General features: G+C 50.3%; 1 protein-coding gene across 1 annotated transcript; it reads right to left on the bottom strand.

Annotated features, from left to right (window-relative positions):
* Positions 1 to 408: 408 nt before the first annotated feature.
* Positions 409 to 12,538, bottom strand: LOC129395065 (small ribosomal subunit protein uS8-like). Its single transcript, XM_055105639.2, has 3 exons — positions 12,497 to 12,538; positions 5,908 to 5,971; positions 409 to 977 (listed from the first exon to the last, which is right to left on the bottom strand). Exons 1-3 carry the CDS (start codon positions 12,536 to 12,538, stop codon positions 541 to 543), a joined length of 543 nt encoding a protein of 180 aa, XP_054961614.1. The 3' UTR covers positions 409 to 540.
* Positions 12,539 to 17,030: the final 4,492 nt, after the last annotated feature.

Here is a 17,030-nt window from a genome sequence, read left to right on the forward strand (position 1 = left end):
GGAGTGAGCTACCATACCTGGCTAATTTTTGTATTTTTAGCAGAGACGGGGTTTCAGCATGTTGGCCAGGCAGGTCTCAAGCTCCTGGCCTCAAGGGATCCACCCGCCTCGGCCTCCCAAAGTGCTGGAATTATAGGCATGAGCCACCACACCCAGCCTGTTATTATTTTTTAATTTGAGATAAAACAGAAGCCATGTACCTTTGAATTCTTCTAACCAAAATCTCCTGTTGGGACTTACACAGAACCACTAACTGTCAAGTGTCTGAAAGACGATTTTCTGCTGGAAGCCTCAGTTTCCTCATGTGTAAAGTGGGGAAAATAATAGTGCCTGCCTCCTAGGACTTTAAGTTGTTTGTGAGAAATGCTTAGTGCTGGGCATGGTGGCTCATGCCTCTAATGCCAGGGCTTTGGGAGGCCAAGGTGGGAGGATTGCTTGAGACCAGGATTTTGAGACCAGCCTGAGAAACATAATGAGACCCTATCTCTACAGATTTTTTTTCCATGAGGCATTTTATTTGTAAATATGTGTATTACATCCCTAGAAAAAGAATCGCAGGATTTTCCCTCCTGTGTGGTTTTGTCTTGCTTCTTCATGGTCCATGATGCCAGCTGAGGTTGTCAGAACAATGAAACCAAACTGGCGGGATGGAAGCAGATTATTCTGCCATTTTTCTAGATCTTTGAGTTGCACATCAAATCTGGGGCTGATCACTCCACACTTGTTTAGCCTGCCTGTGACAGTCACAACAATTTTCCCAGCTCTGTGACCATCAATGATTTCAAATTCGCCAGTGTAATCATGCTTTATCATCACAGTGAGAAATCGGACGATGACTTTGGAGCATGGCCTAATAAGCACCTGGCGTTTGCCTCTCTTTTTGGCATTGTTGATGCTCTTGAGGGCATCAGCCAGGGGCCAGGCGCAGTGGCTCACGCCTGTAATCCCAGCACTTTGGGAGGCCAAGGCAGGCGGATCACAAGGTCAGGAGATCGCGACCATCCTGGCTAACACAATGAAACCGCGTCTCTACTAAAAATACAAAAAATTAGCTGGGCGTGGTGGCAGGTGCCTGTAGTCCCAGCTACTCGGGAGGCTGAGGCAGGAGAATGGTGTGAACCCAGGAGGCGGAGTTTGCAGTGAGCTGAGATCGTGCCACTGCACTCCAGCCTGGGCGACAGAGCGAGATTCCATCTAAAAAAAAAAAAAAAAAAAAATAATAATAATAATAATAATAATAATTTTTTTTCCTCCAAAAAGCACTTTGCAGAGAACCTCAGCAAGGCTGAAAAAAATAAAAATAAAATAAAAATAGGCCGGGCGCAGTGGCTCACGCCTGTAATCCCAGCACTTTGGGAGGCCAAGGTGGGCGGATCACCTGAGGCTGGGAGTTCAAGACCAGCCTGACCAACATGCAGAAACCCCTTCTCTTCTAAAAATACAAAATTAGCCAGGCGTGGTGGCTCATGCCTGTAATCCCAGCTACTTGAGAGGCTGAGGTAGGAGAATCGCTTGAATCTGGGAGGCGGAGGTTGCAGCGAGCCGAGATCGTGCCACTGCACTCCAGCCTGGGCAACAAGAGCAAAACTCTGTCTCAAAAAATAAATAGATAAATAAATAATAAAAAATAAAAAAGTGCTGGACACCCAGACTGCAGACCTAGTTTCTGGCTTCTACTCTTGATGCTTTTCTTAACTTGCTGGCAAGCCTGAGGCAAATCCCTTGTCACCTCTAGGATTCTACCAGCACATCTGCGAAATGGGTGTTGTTGCCTTACAACATAGGTTTTCAAACATGTATGTTTCACAGTGAAACCCTTTGTGCAAAAAAAAAATCTTACGCTAGAAGCCAGCACTGTTAGGACTCCAATATTTTGAACCCCGGTGGGACTTACATCTGCCAGCACCTGTGACACTTTGCTGAAGGGCTCGACTCGAGCTCAGGAGGCTGCAAGTGCTGAGGACGTAATGCCCTTTGGGAGCAGCTCTCAACTTCGCCTGTGCTCCCTCAACGCTTGGGCAAATAACTGGAAGGTCCTGTTCACTTGGTAGATAGCTCCTGCTTCCCTTCTCTGTCTCACTCTCCCACTCCCTTACCTAAGTTGCTTGGGATCACAGTCCAAATCAACCACATGTACTCAAATTTTTGTCTCTGATCTGCTTCTGCTTCAAACCAAGTTAGGATTCCCAAATGCAAAACAAGTACCAGCTATGGTCCCAGGAGGCAGGCGGGTCAGTGAGGGCTGAGCTGTGCAAGGCGGGTCAGTGAGGGCTGAGCTGTGCAGGGGCCTTCCCCAGAGGTGGGCCTGCACATGGGCCTTGAGCAATAGATTACTTTATTATTTATTTGTTTATTTTTATTTATTTATTTATTTATTTATTTATTGAGATGGAGTTTTGCTCTTGTTGCCCAGGCTGAAGTGCAATGCTGCGATCTTGGCTCACTGCAACCTCCACCTCCCGGAGTCAGGCAATTCTCCTGCCTCAGTCTCCCAAGTAGGTGGGATTACAGGCATGTGCCAGCACACCCAGCTAATTTTGTATTTTTAGTAGAGACAAGGTTTCACCATGTTGGTCATGGCTGGTCTTGATCTCCTGACCTCAGGTGATCCACCCGCCTCGGCCTCCCAAAGTGCTGGGATTACAGCCGTGAGCCACAGTGCCTGGCCTCAATAGGACACTTTAACAAGGAAAGGATTGACTAAAACGTGGTTAGGTTGGGCGAGTGGGGTGGGGAAGGGAGGGACTAAATAGAAAAGCCCAACTAGAGAGGGAAGCTCATGAGCTGAGACACCCGGTGGTGGGACCCTGACTTGACAGTGCTCTGTCCCATCCTCCATGGTGACCAAGTTGCTCAGTGGCAGTTCTCTCCATATCTTCCCTTTTCACCCAAGACTATGTTCCTCTTTTGACCAAGAAAGTAGCCCAAAAGGGATTGTGGTCACTTTCTTATCAGGCCTGTGGTGGAGGCAGAGGATACACGTCAGGCCTTTCCCAGGCCCACGGCCCCAAGCAACTCCTCCAAGGATGACATCCCAGCTCTGCCAGGGCCACTGCAGGACACCTTCCAAACTCTGAGCCGGACGAGGGAAGGAGCTCCATGCAGTGTCCTGCGATTCGGGCCCGATGCACAGTGGGCAGCCTGTTCCTAGGGAGTGGGCACTGGGAAGGGAGTCCAGCTGCTGACTTACGGCATGGCCTCACCCAAGAGTCTTTATCCTGAACTTCTTCAGAATTTCCTCCTGAATTTCTTCAACAACATCCACACACCAAGATCATGGGACAGGCTATGTGAAAGAGCTTCATGAACCACAAACCATAAACAATCGTGCAATTCAGCTGCAAGTTATTATTCCAGAGGCTTCTGGGGGGCAAAGCCGTGTCCTTATTCCACATTGTGTCCCAGAGCCTGGCACAGGGCCTGATGAATGGCAGGAGCTCAGTCATTGCTTGTTGAATGAATGAATGAGGGAATGAATGACAGAGTGGATATGTCATCCAGTTTGACAATTCAATCCAACCAACTATCGCTGAGGGCCTACTATGTGCAGGAGCTGGGCTGGGTACTGAGGAAAATCACAAATAACAGATGAACAGATGGGGTTTTTTTTTTTTTTTTTTTTTTGAGATGGAGTTTCACTCTTGTTGCCCAGGCTGGAGTGCAGTGACACGATCTTGGCTCACCGCAACCTCCGCCTCCTGGGTTCAAGTGATTCTCCTGCCTCAGCCTCCCCAGTAGCTGGGATTACAGGCTCCCGACACCATCCCTGGCTAATTTTTGTATTTTTAGTAGAGACGAGGTTTCTCCATGTTGGCCAGGCTGGTCTTGAACTCCTGACCTCAGGTGATCCACCCGCCTCAGCCTCCCAAAGTGCTGGGATACAGGCGTGAGTCATCGTGCCCGGCTTAAATTTCAGTTTCTTTAAGCCAACTGAGTCAAGTTTCCATCATTTGCAAAAGATAAAGTCCTGATTAATACACTTAAGTTTACGGATGTAATTCAGTAACACCCCTTCTCAGGGATGCCTGCCCTGAACACCACGTGGCTCCTCCCTGCTCCAGCACTCTCTCCTCCTACCATTTGGTTTTATCCTCTGCTTGTTGTTCCTTAGCATCTTGCATGTGAATTGTGCCACTCCAATAAGATTTGAGGCACTGTTTAAAAACTTTCTTTTTGGCCATGTGCAGTGGTTCACGCCTGTAAACTCAGCGCATTGGGAGGCCAAAGCAGCAGGATCCCTTCAACCCAGGAGTTTGATACCAGCCTGGGCAACATGGCGAGACCCTGTCTCTACAAAAAAATAAATAAATAAAAATAAAATTAGCTGGGTGTGGTGGAGCACGCCTGTGGTCCCAGCTATTCAGGAAGTTGAGGTGGGAGAATTGCTTCAGCCCAGGAGGTTGAGGCTAGGCTACAGTGAGCTATGATCACACCACTGCACTCCAGCCTGGGGGACAGAGCAAGACTCTTATCTAAAAAAGAAAGAAAAAAAGGAAGAAAGGAGGGAGGGAGGGAGGGAGAGAGAAATTGATTCACAAGGCAAAGAAAAGAAAGAAAGAAAGAAAGAGAAAAGAAAAGAAAGGAAGGAAGGAAGGAGAGGGAGAGAGAGGAAGAAAGAGAAAGAAAGAGAGAAACAAAGATTTCAGAAGACTCTAACATAAAAAAAGAAGAAAGAAAAACAGAAAGAGAGAGAGAGACAAAAAGAGAAAGAAAGTGAGTGAAAGAAAAAGAAAGAGAAAAAGAGGGAAAGAAAGGTGGTTAAAGAAAGCTCAGGTGTGGGGCCAGGTGTGGGGGCTCACACCTGTAATCCCAGCACTTTGGGAGGCAGAGGGGGGCAGATCGCAAGGTCAGGAGTTCAAGAGCAGTCTGGCCAATATAGTGAAACCCCGTCTCTACTAAAAATACAAAAAATTAGCCGGGCGTGGTGGCACAAGCCTGTAGTCCCAGCTACTCGGGAGGCTGAGGCAGGAGAATCGCTTAAACCCGGGAGGCAGAGGTTGCAGTGAGCCGCGATCGTACCACTGTGCTCCAGCCTGGGTGACAGAACGAGACTCCGTCTCAACAAAACAAAACAAACAACAAAAAAAGAAAGCTCAGGTGATTTTTTCAATTTCTTTTTCTTCTTCTTCTTTTTTCCCCCAGAGACAGCATTTCACGCTGTTGCCCAGGCTGGTCTTGAACTACTGGCCTTAAGCGATCCTCCTGCCTCGGCCTCTCAAAGTGCTGGGATTACAGGAGAGGCACCGCACCGGCCTCAGGTGTTTTCTGGGCTTCTGTGCATTTCTGCTCCTCTCTGGGTTTCTATCTATCTCTGACTCTCCCTGTGTCTCTCTCTTCCTCCCACACTCTTGCCGTCTTTCTCTGTGCAGTAACTTAATTTCCCCCTCTTGTTTCCTTTTCTCCTGTCTCTTTCTCTATGCTTCTGACCGCTCATCTTCTGTTACCTTCTGTCTCTGGTTCTCTCCTTTCTGTCTCTCATTGTATTTATTTATTTATTTATTTATTTTTTGGTCTCTCCCAGGCTCTTCCAACTCCTTCTGCCCTTTTCCCTTCCTCCTCCTCCTCTCCCTGCCCCACTTCCTCCCTCCCCCTCTTTCCTCCCACCTCTTTCCCTGCCCTGTCTCCCCCTGGAGCTCCCACACAGGGACCCAGCTGGCCTCTCAGAGAGAAGAGGCTCCCTGGAGGCCCAGCAGGAAGTGCACTTTCCCCTTTGACCTGTCAGCTGGCCACTGGGGACGCAGCTTCCCTCCCACTCCTGTCCACCCAGGCAGCCTGTGCAGACTCCCTGGAGCTGGGGATAGAGTTTTGAATCTCGCCATTTGAGGGGCTCTGAAGACAGGCTTTACCCGGAGTGGGAGAGAAGGGGACTGGGCTCCAGGGGAGGAGAACCCCATTTTCACGGGGCACCTCCTGGGTGCTGCTTCTCCACCAGGTCCTGGGGAGAGAGATTGTCAAAGGCCACAGTCCCTTTCTGAGAGACAGAAAGACACAAAAGGGAAAGAGCTGGGGGATGGGGGGCAAGAGAGGTCTCTGTGGAGGCAGGGCTTCCGGGCCAGCCTGGATGAAAAGAACCACCCCCACACATTGCAGGGCTCCTAAGATATTTTTACAGGGACTGAAGACCCTTAGGAGGGGCGGTGTGGTGTCAGAAAGTGTCCAGGAGTCAGAGTCAGAGGTCCGGCTTCCGAGTGCATTTCCACCGTGCTGTGTGCAACCTTGGCTATCCGGAGTAACCTCTCCCTGCCTGTTTGTGTCAGAGGCATTGGAACCACAGCCACTCCATCTTGAATAGGGGCTGGGTAAAATGAGGCTGAGACCTACTGGGCTGCATTCCCAGACGGTTAAAACATATCTCACAGGATGAGATAGGAGGTCAGCACAAGATACAGGTCATAAACACTTTGCTGATAAAACAGGTTGCAGTAAAGAAGCTGGCCCAAGGCCAGACGTGGTGGCTCACGCCTGTAATCCCAGCACTTTGGGAAGTCAAGGCGGGCAAATCACCTGAGGTCAGGAGTTCAAGACCAGCCTGACCAACATGGAGAAACCCTGTCTCTACTAAAAATACAAAATTAGCCGGGCATGGTGGCACATGCCTGTAATCCCGGCTACTCAGGAGGCTGAGGCAGGAGAATCACTTGAACCTAGGAGGCAGAGGTTGCAGTGAGCCGAGATGGCACCATTGCACTCCAGCCTGGGCAACAAGAGTGAAACTCCATCTCAAACAAACAAACAAACAAACAAACAAACAAACAAAGAAGCTGGCCCAAACCCACCAAAACCAAGATAGCAATGAGAGTGACCTCTGGCTGTCCTCACTACTACACTCCCATCAGCACTATGACAATTTACAAATGCCATGGCAATGTCAGGAAGTCACCCTATATGATCGAAAAAGGGGAGTATGAATAATCTACTCCTTATTTAGCGTATAATCAAGAAATATCTGTAAAAATGGGCAACCAGTGACCCTTGGGGCTGCTCTGTCTATGGAGTAGCCATTCTTATATTTCTTTACTTTCCTGATAAACTTGCTTTCACTTCACTCTATGGACTCACCCTGAATTATTTCTTGCCTGAGATCCAAGAATCCTCTCTTGGGGTCTGGATCAGGACCCCTTTCTGGTAACATTTCTTCATGTATAAAATAGGCGTAAGCAACCTGCTTATTATAAAGGGGTACAGAGTCAAGGGAGGGAGGCGTTAAAGGAGCCAGAGGAAGCACAGGGAACCCACACTGACTGACCTGCAGTGGCTATAAAAACTGCTATAACGAGTGGATCTCCTGAGGTCGGGAGTTCGAGACCAGCGTGGCCAACATGGTGAAACCCCGTCTTCACTAAAAATACAAAAATTAGCTGGGCGTGGTGGCATGCACCTGTAATCTCAGCTACTTGGGAGGCTGAAGCAAGAGAATTGCTTAAGCCTGGGAGGCGGAGGTTGCAATGAGCTGATATCACTCCACTGCATTCCAGCCTGGGTGATAAACAAGAGTGAAACTCCGTCTCCAAAAAAAAAAACAAAAAAACACCATAAACTTGGTGGCATCAAACAACACAAATGCGTCCTCTATATGGTTCTGGAGGTGAGAAGTCCATCGGGAACCTCACCAGGCCCGAGTCAAGTCAGCAGGGCCTTGATCCTTCTGGAGGCTCTGGAGAGAATCCACTTCCTGGTCATTTCCAGCTTCTGGGGCCATCCACCTTCCTTGGCTCCTATCTCCTTCCTCCTGGCATCAAAGCCAGATGCCATGCTCCGTCTCCCTCTCTTTTCCTCCCTCTTCCACATTTAAGGACCCTATGATTACATTGTGCCCACCCACGTAATCTAGGAAAATTTTCCTATTTAAGGTCAGCAACCTTAATTTCACCTACAGCCCTAATTTCCCTCTGCTATGCAACCTAATCACAGTTTCCAGGGACCAGAACCTGGACAATTTTCTGCCTACCACACCTGTCAAAGGAAGAAGGTTTTATGGGCCTGACTCAGTTTAATCTTCCCAACAAGCAGAGGTGTGTGTGGGGGTGGTAGATGCGGTGTTTAGGGCTGTTAACCCATATTACAGATGAAGAGATTAAGGTTAAGATCACACCATCATTAAGCATTGGAGCTGAAATTCAAATCCGGGTCTGACCTCACATCCCATGCTCTTCCCACCTGCAAGTTTTCTTTGAGACTTCAGGACTATAGAAAAGCAACACATTGCCGGGGGCGGTGGCTCATGCCTGTAATCCCAGCACTTTGGGAGGCTGAGACGGGCGGATCACCTGAGATCTGGAGTTCGAGACCAGCCTGACTAACATGGAGAAACCCCATTTCTACTAAAAATACAAAATTAGCCAAGCGTGGTGGTGCATGCCTGTAATCCCAGCTACTCGGGAGGCTGAGGCAGGAGAATGGCTTGAACCCGGGATACGGAGGTTGCTGTGAGCCGAGATCGCGCCATTGCACTCCAGCCTGGGCAACAAGAGCAAAACTGCCTCTCAAAAAAAAAAAAAAGAAAGAAAAAAAAGAAAAGCGGCACATTATTTAATTCACTTAATAAATTTGTGGGCCGGGAGCAGTGGCTCATGCCTGTAATCCCAGCACTTTGGAGCCGAGACAGGCGGATCACCTGAGGTTGGGAGATCGAGACCAGCCTGACCAACATGGAGAAAGCCCGTCTCTACTAAACATACAAAATTAGCCGGGCTTGGTGGCACATGCCTGTAATCCCAGCTACTTGGGAGACTGAGGCAGGAGAATCGCTTGAACCGGGGAGGCAGAGGTTGTGGTGAGCTGAGATGGCGCCATTGCACTCCAGCCTGGGCAACAAGAGCAAAACTCCATCTCAAAAAATAAAATAAAATAAAATAAAATAAATAAATTAATTAATTAATTTGTGGAGCCCTCATACTGTTCGTAAAGCAAAATGCTGACTGCCGTAGAGGGATACACAGAGACTGAAAATGTGGGCTCTTAGGTTGAGCGCAGTGGCTCACGCCTGTAATCCCAGCACTTTGGGAGGCTGAGATCATCTGAGGTCAGGAGTTCGAGACCAGCCTGGCCAGCATGGTGAAACCTTGTCTTTACTAAACAACAACAACAAAAAACAGCTCAGTGAGGGTAGCTATTGTCATTACTACTATTTTAATTCTTTTTTAAAAAAATTTTCCCATGTTTTAAAATCCTCCATTCATGGCAAACTATTAGTTAATTCTTTTTTTTTTTTTTTTTTTTTAGATGGAGTCTTGGTCTGTTGCCCAGGCTGGAGTGCAGTGGTGCAATCTCGGTTCACTGCAACCTCTGTCTCCCGGTTCAAGCAATTCTCCTGCTTCAGCCTCCCAAGTAGCTGGGATCACAGGCATGCACCACCACACCCAGCTAATTTTTGCATTTTTAGTAGAGACGGGTTTTGCCGTGTTGGCCAGGCTGGTCTGAAACTCCTGACCTCAGGCGATCCACCCGCCTCAGCCTCCCAAAGTGCTGGGATTACAGGTGTGAACCACTGCACCCGGCCGGCAAACTATCTGAATTCTGATCAGGATTCTGGGATAAGACAGCAAGATGAATGGTGTTGGATGCTTATAAAAGTATCCTTTTTTTGGGGGGGCAGGTAAAAAAAGTACTGAACAGGGAGTCAAAAAAACCCAGATTGAAGGTCTTTTTTGTTCCCTAATGATCAATGAATCTTGAGCAAGCCACTTCTTTGCTTGCCTTGGTTTCTTCATCTTTAAAAAAATTATTATTTTTATTTATTTATTTTAGTTTATTTATTTTATTTTTTGAGACAGAATTTCACTCTTGCCCAGGCTGGAGTGCAATGGCATGATTTTGGCTCACCTCCCGGGTTCAAGTGATTCTCCTGCCTCAGCCTCCCGAGTAGCTGGGATTACAGGCATGCACTACCACGCCCAGCTAATTTTGTATTTTTAATAGAGACGGGGTTTCTCCATGTTGGTCAGGCTGGTCTTGAACTTCCGACCTCAGGTGATCCGCCCGTCTCGGCCTCCCAAAGTGCTGGGATTACAGGCATGAGCCACTGTGCCTAACCTATTTTTATTTTTTGTAGAGACAGGGTCTTGCCATGTTGCTCCTCGCCTCAAGCAATTCTCCTTCCTCAGCCTCCCAAAGAGCTGGGATTACAGGATTACAGGCACGAGCCACCGTGCTCAGCCAGTTTCTTCAACTTTAAATGGAACGATGAAGCATGCCTGCCTGGCTTCCGGATTTGTGTGAAGATCAAATTGAATTAGGTCCGAAAGTGCCTTTTGCAGGTTGTAAAGAGCCATTCGGACATAAAGGCTCAGTTTGTCTTCACCATCTTCCCAGGAAGCATCTGCTGAATGGGGTGACCAGTAGGTCACTGGAATGAGTCACCGAGGTAACACACTAGCAGTGCCGAATGAACAGCGGCTGTCATATTGACCCACTAAAACGCCAGGTGGACAGGGGATTATCATTGGAGGCCCGGAGTGCTTAGGTGATGTGCCCAGGGTCTCACTGTTACAGAGGGGGCTTAGGGTCTGGGATAGGCCCAGGACTTCCCAACTCCTGGCCCTGTCCTTGCTGCTCCCCGACCCTGCCCATTCTAAAGGTAAACTGAGCCAGTGGTCCTCCATCTCAGAGCAGGCCTGAGTGCGTGCTGACCCCAAGCCAGATGCAAGAGTTACCCTAAAATCTTCCTGCCCTAAGGGCTTTACAAGTTGGTTAGTCCTGGGGTCTTTCCATGTAGCTATACGTAGCAAACCATGTCTCCCAAGGACGTCCTACCTGGAACGCCAATGGGCAGGACAGAGAAAGTGGAGTCCTGGGTCCCACCCTTACCCACCGCATCAGCTCCGCAGCCTTGGGGTTTTTTGTTTGTTTGTTTTTGGAAAGGGGTCTCACTCTGTCACCTAGGCTGGAGTGCAGTGGCATGATCATGGCTCACTGCAGCCTCAACCTCCCGGACTCAAGTGATCCTCCTGTCTCAGCCTCCTGAGTAGCTGGACCATAGGCATGTGCCACCATGCCCCGCTAATTTTTTCTATTTTTTGGTAGAGATGGGGGTCTCACTATGTTGCCCTGGCTGGTCCCAAACTTCTGGGCTCAAGTGATCCTCTTGCCTCAGCCTCCCAAAGTGCTGGTATTACCGACGTGAGTCATCACCGATACCTGGCCCCTCGGGCCTTCTTATTTTTCTCAAGTATCTCATGTTCACTGCCCCTCACCCAGGCCTTTACTTCTCCTCCTCCCTCTCCAGAGGCAGTGTGCCTAGCACTTAAAAGCAGGGACTTCAGGCTGGGTGCAGTAGCCATGCATCTAGTCCCAGCAACTCAGGAGGCTGATGCAGGAGGATTGCTTTAGGCCAGGAGTTGGAAACCAGCCTGGGCAACATAGTGAGACTCATCTCTACAAAACAAAAAAGCAGGAACCCTGGAGTCCAAATACTGGTCCCTGCACTTATCTGCTGTGTGTCCTTGGACAAGTTACTTACCCTTTCTGGGCTCTGGCCCCTTCATCTGTGATATGGGGGTATCCTGGTAGCACAATCACAGGGCTGTGTGAGGAATAAATGGGAGTCCTCACATCCGGCCTGCAGCAGCGCCTGAGCCCCGGCGCACACCCCCCAGGCTCACTGTTTACTTCACACACAGCATAGATGTGGACCCTCCTGGAGGCCATTTCTGATACCCTACATCCTACTTCTCCGCCCTGCATCCCATCCATAAACCCTCATGGAGTGCTCCCCGGTGCCAGGCTGGACTAGACATGATGAGGAGACTAGCAGGAACCAGACAGGGCTCCTCTGGGAGCTCTGAGACAGGAGCTCAGAACCCTGTGCGGGAAGCCCTAGGAACTTGCTCTTGAACATTCTCGGGCTCCCCAAGGCCTCCTTCCCTGGGAGCTGAATGAATTGGCCTCACTTGCCAGTCCCCAGGTGACCCCCGGGAAGGAGCTGAGAGCCTGGGACGGGTGCTGGGTTCCTTCTTCATTTTGTTCCTCTGGGTCTGTCCCTGTGCTGAGAAGAATGGCCCCTGGCCCTCTTAACCCAGGAATGCTGAGCATTTCTTAACACCACTAAGGAGGAAGGGGCGGAAGCTTCCTCCCCCAAGCTCTAGAAGGATCCAAACTATTTGCTAAAACCACAGTCCAGGCGAGGTCTGGGCAGATGGGGGTCTCACAAACCAGGCAGAGATTCTGGCTCTGATTACTCTGTGGGGAGCGGGAAGGGCAGCTGTCCCTAAAAAGGAAAATTAGCCACGCATGGGAGTGGATGGATGGAGGCAAGACCGGAAAAGAACTCTTCTCCGCAGGGCTGTGGGGCTGCCCTGGACATGCATGGGCAGCTGGTCCTCCCAGCCCAGGCCCCTTCTCATCCCACTCCCTACTCCAAGTCTCTACCAGGTCATCCTTTTCTCTCTTCCCAGGCCTTATTTGTCAAATGCCTCTTTCTAGGGCCTCTGTTGGCTGGAGTCTGGTCTCAGATCATTCATTCCATAGCTATTTACTACGCGCCAGAAGCTGCACTTACTGGGGGTCCAGGCAGCTCAGGAACGGGGACAGTGTGCTTCATGCGGGCAGGGGCTATGTCATGTCTTCCGTGGTGTCCCCAGGGCCTGGCTCAGCGTGGCCACAGGCTAGACACAGGAGCAGGACTTGGCAGGGTTGGCCCGGCTTTCCCAGCACCTCCATGCCCACTCTTTGTCCTCACCTGCATCCCACGGCTCCTTCCTCTCCCCGTCCCTTCCCCAGCTCTGCTCCCCCAGCCCCCACTCCCCTGTTTGCTCAGCTGCCTGTGGGGGCCTGCACTCCACCTCCACTGGGCCCACAGCCAAAGTCAACAGCACCAGCCTCCTGGCCCTGGAGATGTGGGTGCAACACAGGCTCCAACTGAGGGGCACCAGACCCCCCGGACTATTCCTGGGCCGGCTCTCCCCTACCCACCTCCGCCACATTCTGACTGGTCTCCCAAATACAGACCCAGGAGGCCAATCTCCTGGGCTCCTGTATCAGTCAGGGCTTAACCAGAGAAACAGAACCTGGAGGAAATATAGAGGCAGAGATAAAGATGGACAGATAGATTGCAAGGAATTGGCACATGTGATTGTGGGGCTGGCTGGGAAAGGCTGACAGGTGCAGGCAGGCCAGCGGGAGGGGCGGGCTGGGGCTCAGGCAGGGACTGAAGCCGCTGGCCGTAGGTGGAATTTCTTGCCATCTCCAGATTCCTAACTCCATCACATCTGCAAAGTCCCTTTTGCCATGTAGCTTAACACATTTGCAGGTTTGGGGAATCAGGACATGGACATCTTTGGGTCATTATCTGGCTCACCGCAGCCCCCGAGGACCTACTGCCCTTCCATTTGTTCATTCACTCACTCACTCTCTTTCTGTCTGTCTTTCTTTCTTTCTTTCTTTCTTTCTTTCTTTCTTTCTTTCTTTCTTTCTTTCTTTCTCTTTCTTTCTCTCTCTCTCTCTCTCTCCCTCTCTCTCTCTCTTTCTTTTGAAATGGAGTCTCGCTCTATTGCCCAGGCTGGAGTGCAGTGACGTGATCTCGGCTCACTGCAACCTCCACCTACCGGGTTCAAGCGATTCTCCTGCCTCAGCCTCCTGAGCAGCTGGCGTTACAAACGTGAGCCACCATGCCTGGCTAGTTTTTGTATTTTTAGCAGAGACGGGATTTCACCATGTTGGCCAGGCTGGTTTCAAACTCCTGGCCTCAAGCGATCTGCCCGCCTCGACCTCCCAAAGTGCTGGGATTACAGGCGTGAGCCACCGCGCCCAGCCTCATTCACTGATTTCTTTTCCCAGGGTCCACCTACCCAGGCTAGGCCTGCTGTGCTGAGGACACCGAGGGAGACAGACCGTGGCCCTGCCCACCATAATTAAGTGTTGGAGGCCACTGTCTAGGGGTAGAAGCAGCCACAGAAACAGATATAGATACAGAGAAACAGGTGACTCAGTGAGATCAGGGCACAGGACCTTTATGACATGTTCGGAGGGTGAGGTCTGAGAATGGAGGAGGGAAAGACCGGCTGTGTGGAGGGAAGGGGGTGCCTGTGGGGCCTCGCCCCTGGAGCCCTGGGACCCTCCTGTGCTAGGGGTGCAGAGTCCACAGCGAGGGACAGTGCACAGTTAGGCAGGCTCTGTGCAGTCAGTTTTACTCCAACCCTTTGTTGGCAAGAGGGGAGGGAATCGGTTATATTAAAACAAACACAGACAGAGCAGGGAGTGCGAAGGCCACATTCACAAGGTTCCTTCAGTAAACAACAAAGACCTGGAGAACTGTCGAGTGAGCCTCTAGTTCAGTTCCTTGACCCGCCTTTTCCCTCCCCACTTTCTCCTGTATCCCACCAGCTCCTCTTGCAATGAATGAGGCACTGCTGTGGGTTTGAGAAGCGCTGAACAGCCCAGAGCTCAGCCTGGACTAGAAAGACTCAGGTGCGCCGGGCGTAGTGGCTCACGCCTGTAATCCCAGCACTTTAGGAGGCCAAGGCAGGCGGATCACCTAAGGTTGGGAATTCAACACCAGGCTGACCAACATGGAGAAACCCTGTTTCTACTAAAAATACAAAATTAGCCGGGCGTGGTGGCGCATGCCTGTAATCCCAGCTACTCAGGAGGCTGAGGCAGGAGAATTGCTTGAACGTGGGAGGGGGAGGTTGCAGTGAGCCGGGATCGCGCCATTGCACTCCAGCCTGGGCAACAAGAGCACAATTCCATCTCAGAAAAAAAAAGAAAAAAGAAAAAAAGGAAGGCTCAGGTGCTCCTTCATTCAACCACAGTCACAGAGATGCCCAGCCAGGTTCTTCCTGCCAACATGCACGTCTGAGGCAGGGACCTGGCCGAGGGCTGGCTGGTCAATAAAAGGCCCCTCCCTTCACGGCCTTCCCTGTCCCCACCCCCTAACCTCTGGCTTTCACCAGCTTCCTCTAGCTTCTTTTCAACACAGCTTTCACTGCTGGCGGCCTCTGTGTCTTTGATATCCCGCTAGGTGCCGGGCTCTCTGCTCAGCAGTGCGGATGCAAGAGGAAACCAGGGTGGCCCATCAAAGCAGCCCCTGGGTTTGAATCCTGGCCCCACCACTTAAAGCCAAGTGGGGGAAGTTTCCTTTCCTCTTCTGTCAAATTAGGGTATTTCCCCACCCTCACACCTGGCTTAAGGCACTCATCTTCAGCTCAGGAGGAATCCTGCTCACAGTTACAAAGGCCCAGTTACTCAACCTCCTGCTGCAATAGACCACACCCTCCACTTCAAGAACAGTCCCCAGAAAAGCAGCCACTGTGACTGCCCGGTTCACCACAGCGTCGCCAGTGTCTCTCACCGGGTCTGGCACGTGGCAGGGGCACAATAAATACCCCCCTTCATTCCTTCAGCTTATGCATATTAATCAGCAGACAAGTGCTAAGACTTAGGCATATCTTTTCTCATTTTCCAGCTGAGCAAAGTGAGACTCAGAGAGGTCAAGTGGCTTGCCCATGGTCACACAGCAAGTAAGTGACTAAGCTGATATTTAGAACTAGTTCTTCCACCAGACTTTTCCCACTTGACCCAAAGTGTCAAAGTGTAGAAATATGGAGGCAAGGAAAGGGGTGGTCTTTTGGGGAGATGACCAGAACAGCAGATGAGAAATGGGCTGGGGCAGGTTCCCTATGGGCACTGAAGGTCAAGTCGGGGATAGGAAGGCTTAGGCTGTCATCCTGTAGGCCACAGGACTGGAGGTTTGTTCCTGCTTTGGGCCCTTGTAAAACTAAAGTGGAGGCCGGGCATGGTGGCTCACGCCTGTAATCCCAGCACTCTGGGAGGCCGAGGTGGGCAGATCACCTGAGGTTGGGAGTATGAGACCAGCCTGACCAACATGGAGAAACCTCATCTCTACAGATACAAAATTAGCAGGGCGTGGTGGCACATGCCTGTAATCCCAGCTACTCGGGAGGCTGAGGCAGGAGAATCGCTTGAACCTGGGAGGCAGAGGTTGCGGTGAACCAAGATCATGTCATTGCACTCCAGCCTGGGCAACAACAGCGAAACTCCGTCTCAAACAAACAAAAAATAAAGTGTCACGGCAGACACTTTATTTAATAAGGCAGACGGCTTATCACACTACTCAGTTTTCTTACCTGAAAACATGGCACAGATGTACTGATAAGGGTTAATAATCCCAGTGGAAAGAGTTTGAGCCTTGGCGTGAAATATGTCTGGGTTAAAATTCCAGCACTACCACTTCCTGGTTGGGGGACCTCAGCAAACAATAAAATGATTTACCCGTCTGCCTCTCAGTGTCCAGCTCAGGAGAATAGGTCTGATCTTTTTTTTTTTTTTTTTTTTTTTGAGGCGAAGTCTCGCTCTGTTGCCCAGGCTGGAGTACAGTGGCGCGATCTCGGCTCACTGCAACCTCCACCTCCCGAGTTCAAGTGATTCTCCTGCCTCAGCTTCATGAGTAGCTGGTACTACAGGCGTGCGCCACCACGTCCAGCTAATTTTTGTATTTATTTATTTATTCATTTTTTTAGTAGAGACGAGGTGTCAGCATGTTGGCCAGGCTGTTCTCGTACTCCTGACCTCAAGTGATCCACCCGCCTCAGCTTCCCAAAGTGCTGGGATTACAGGCGTGAGCCACCGTGCCCTGCCTGATTTTTTTTTTTTTTTCCCAAGACGGAGTCTTGCTCTGTCACCCAGGCTGGAGTGCAGTGGCTTGATCTTGGCTCACTGCAACCTCCACCTCCCGAGTTCAAGCGATTCTCCTGGCCCATCCTCCTGAGTAGCTGGGATTACAGGCACGTGCCTCCACGCCCAGCTAATGTTTGTATTTTTAGTAGAGATGGGGTTCCACTATGTTGGCCAGGCTGTCTCGAACTCCTGACCTCAGGTGATCCACCCACCTCGGCCTCCCAAAGTGCTAGGACTACAGGTGTGAGCCACTGTGCCTGGCCACTCTATGGGCTTTTCATTTCTTTCTTTCTTTCTTTTTTTTTTTTTTTTTTTTGAGACAAGGTCTCACTCTGTCACCCAGGCTAGACTGCAGTGGTACAATCACAGCTCACTGTAGCCTTGACCTTCCAGGCTTG

Source organism: Pan paniscus, chromosome 23 (assembly GCF_029289425.2).
Source record: "Pan paniscus chromosome 23, NHGRI_mPanPan1-v2.0_pri, whole genome shotgun sequence".
In the NCBI taxonomy this organism is placed as follows: Eukaryota; Metazoa; Chordata; class Mammalia; order Primates; family Hominidae; genus Pan; species Pan paniscus.

Coding starts and splice junctions, on each gene's coding strand:
- LOC129395065 (XM_055105639.2), bottom strand. CDS start 12,538: ATGAAGCACACTGTCCCCGTTCCTGAGCTGCCTGGACCCCCA. Junction 5,972..12,496: donor CTGAGCTGCCTGGACCCCCA/GTAAGTGCAGCT, acceptor TCTGTCTCTCAG/AAAGGGACTGTGGCCTTTGA. Junction 978..5,907: donor GGAGAAGCAGCACCCAGGAG/GTGCCCCGTGAA, acceptor CCTGACCTTGTG/ATCCGCCTGCCTTGGCCTCC.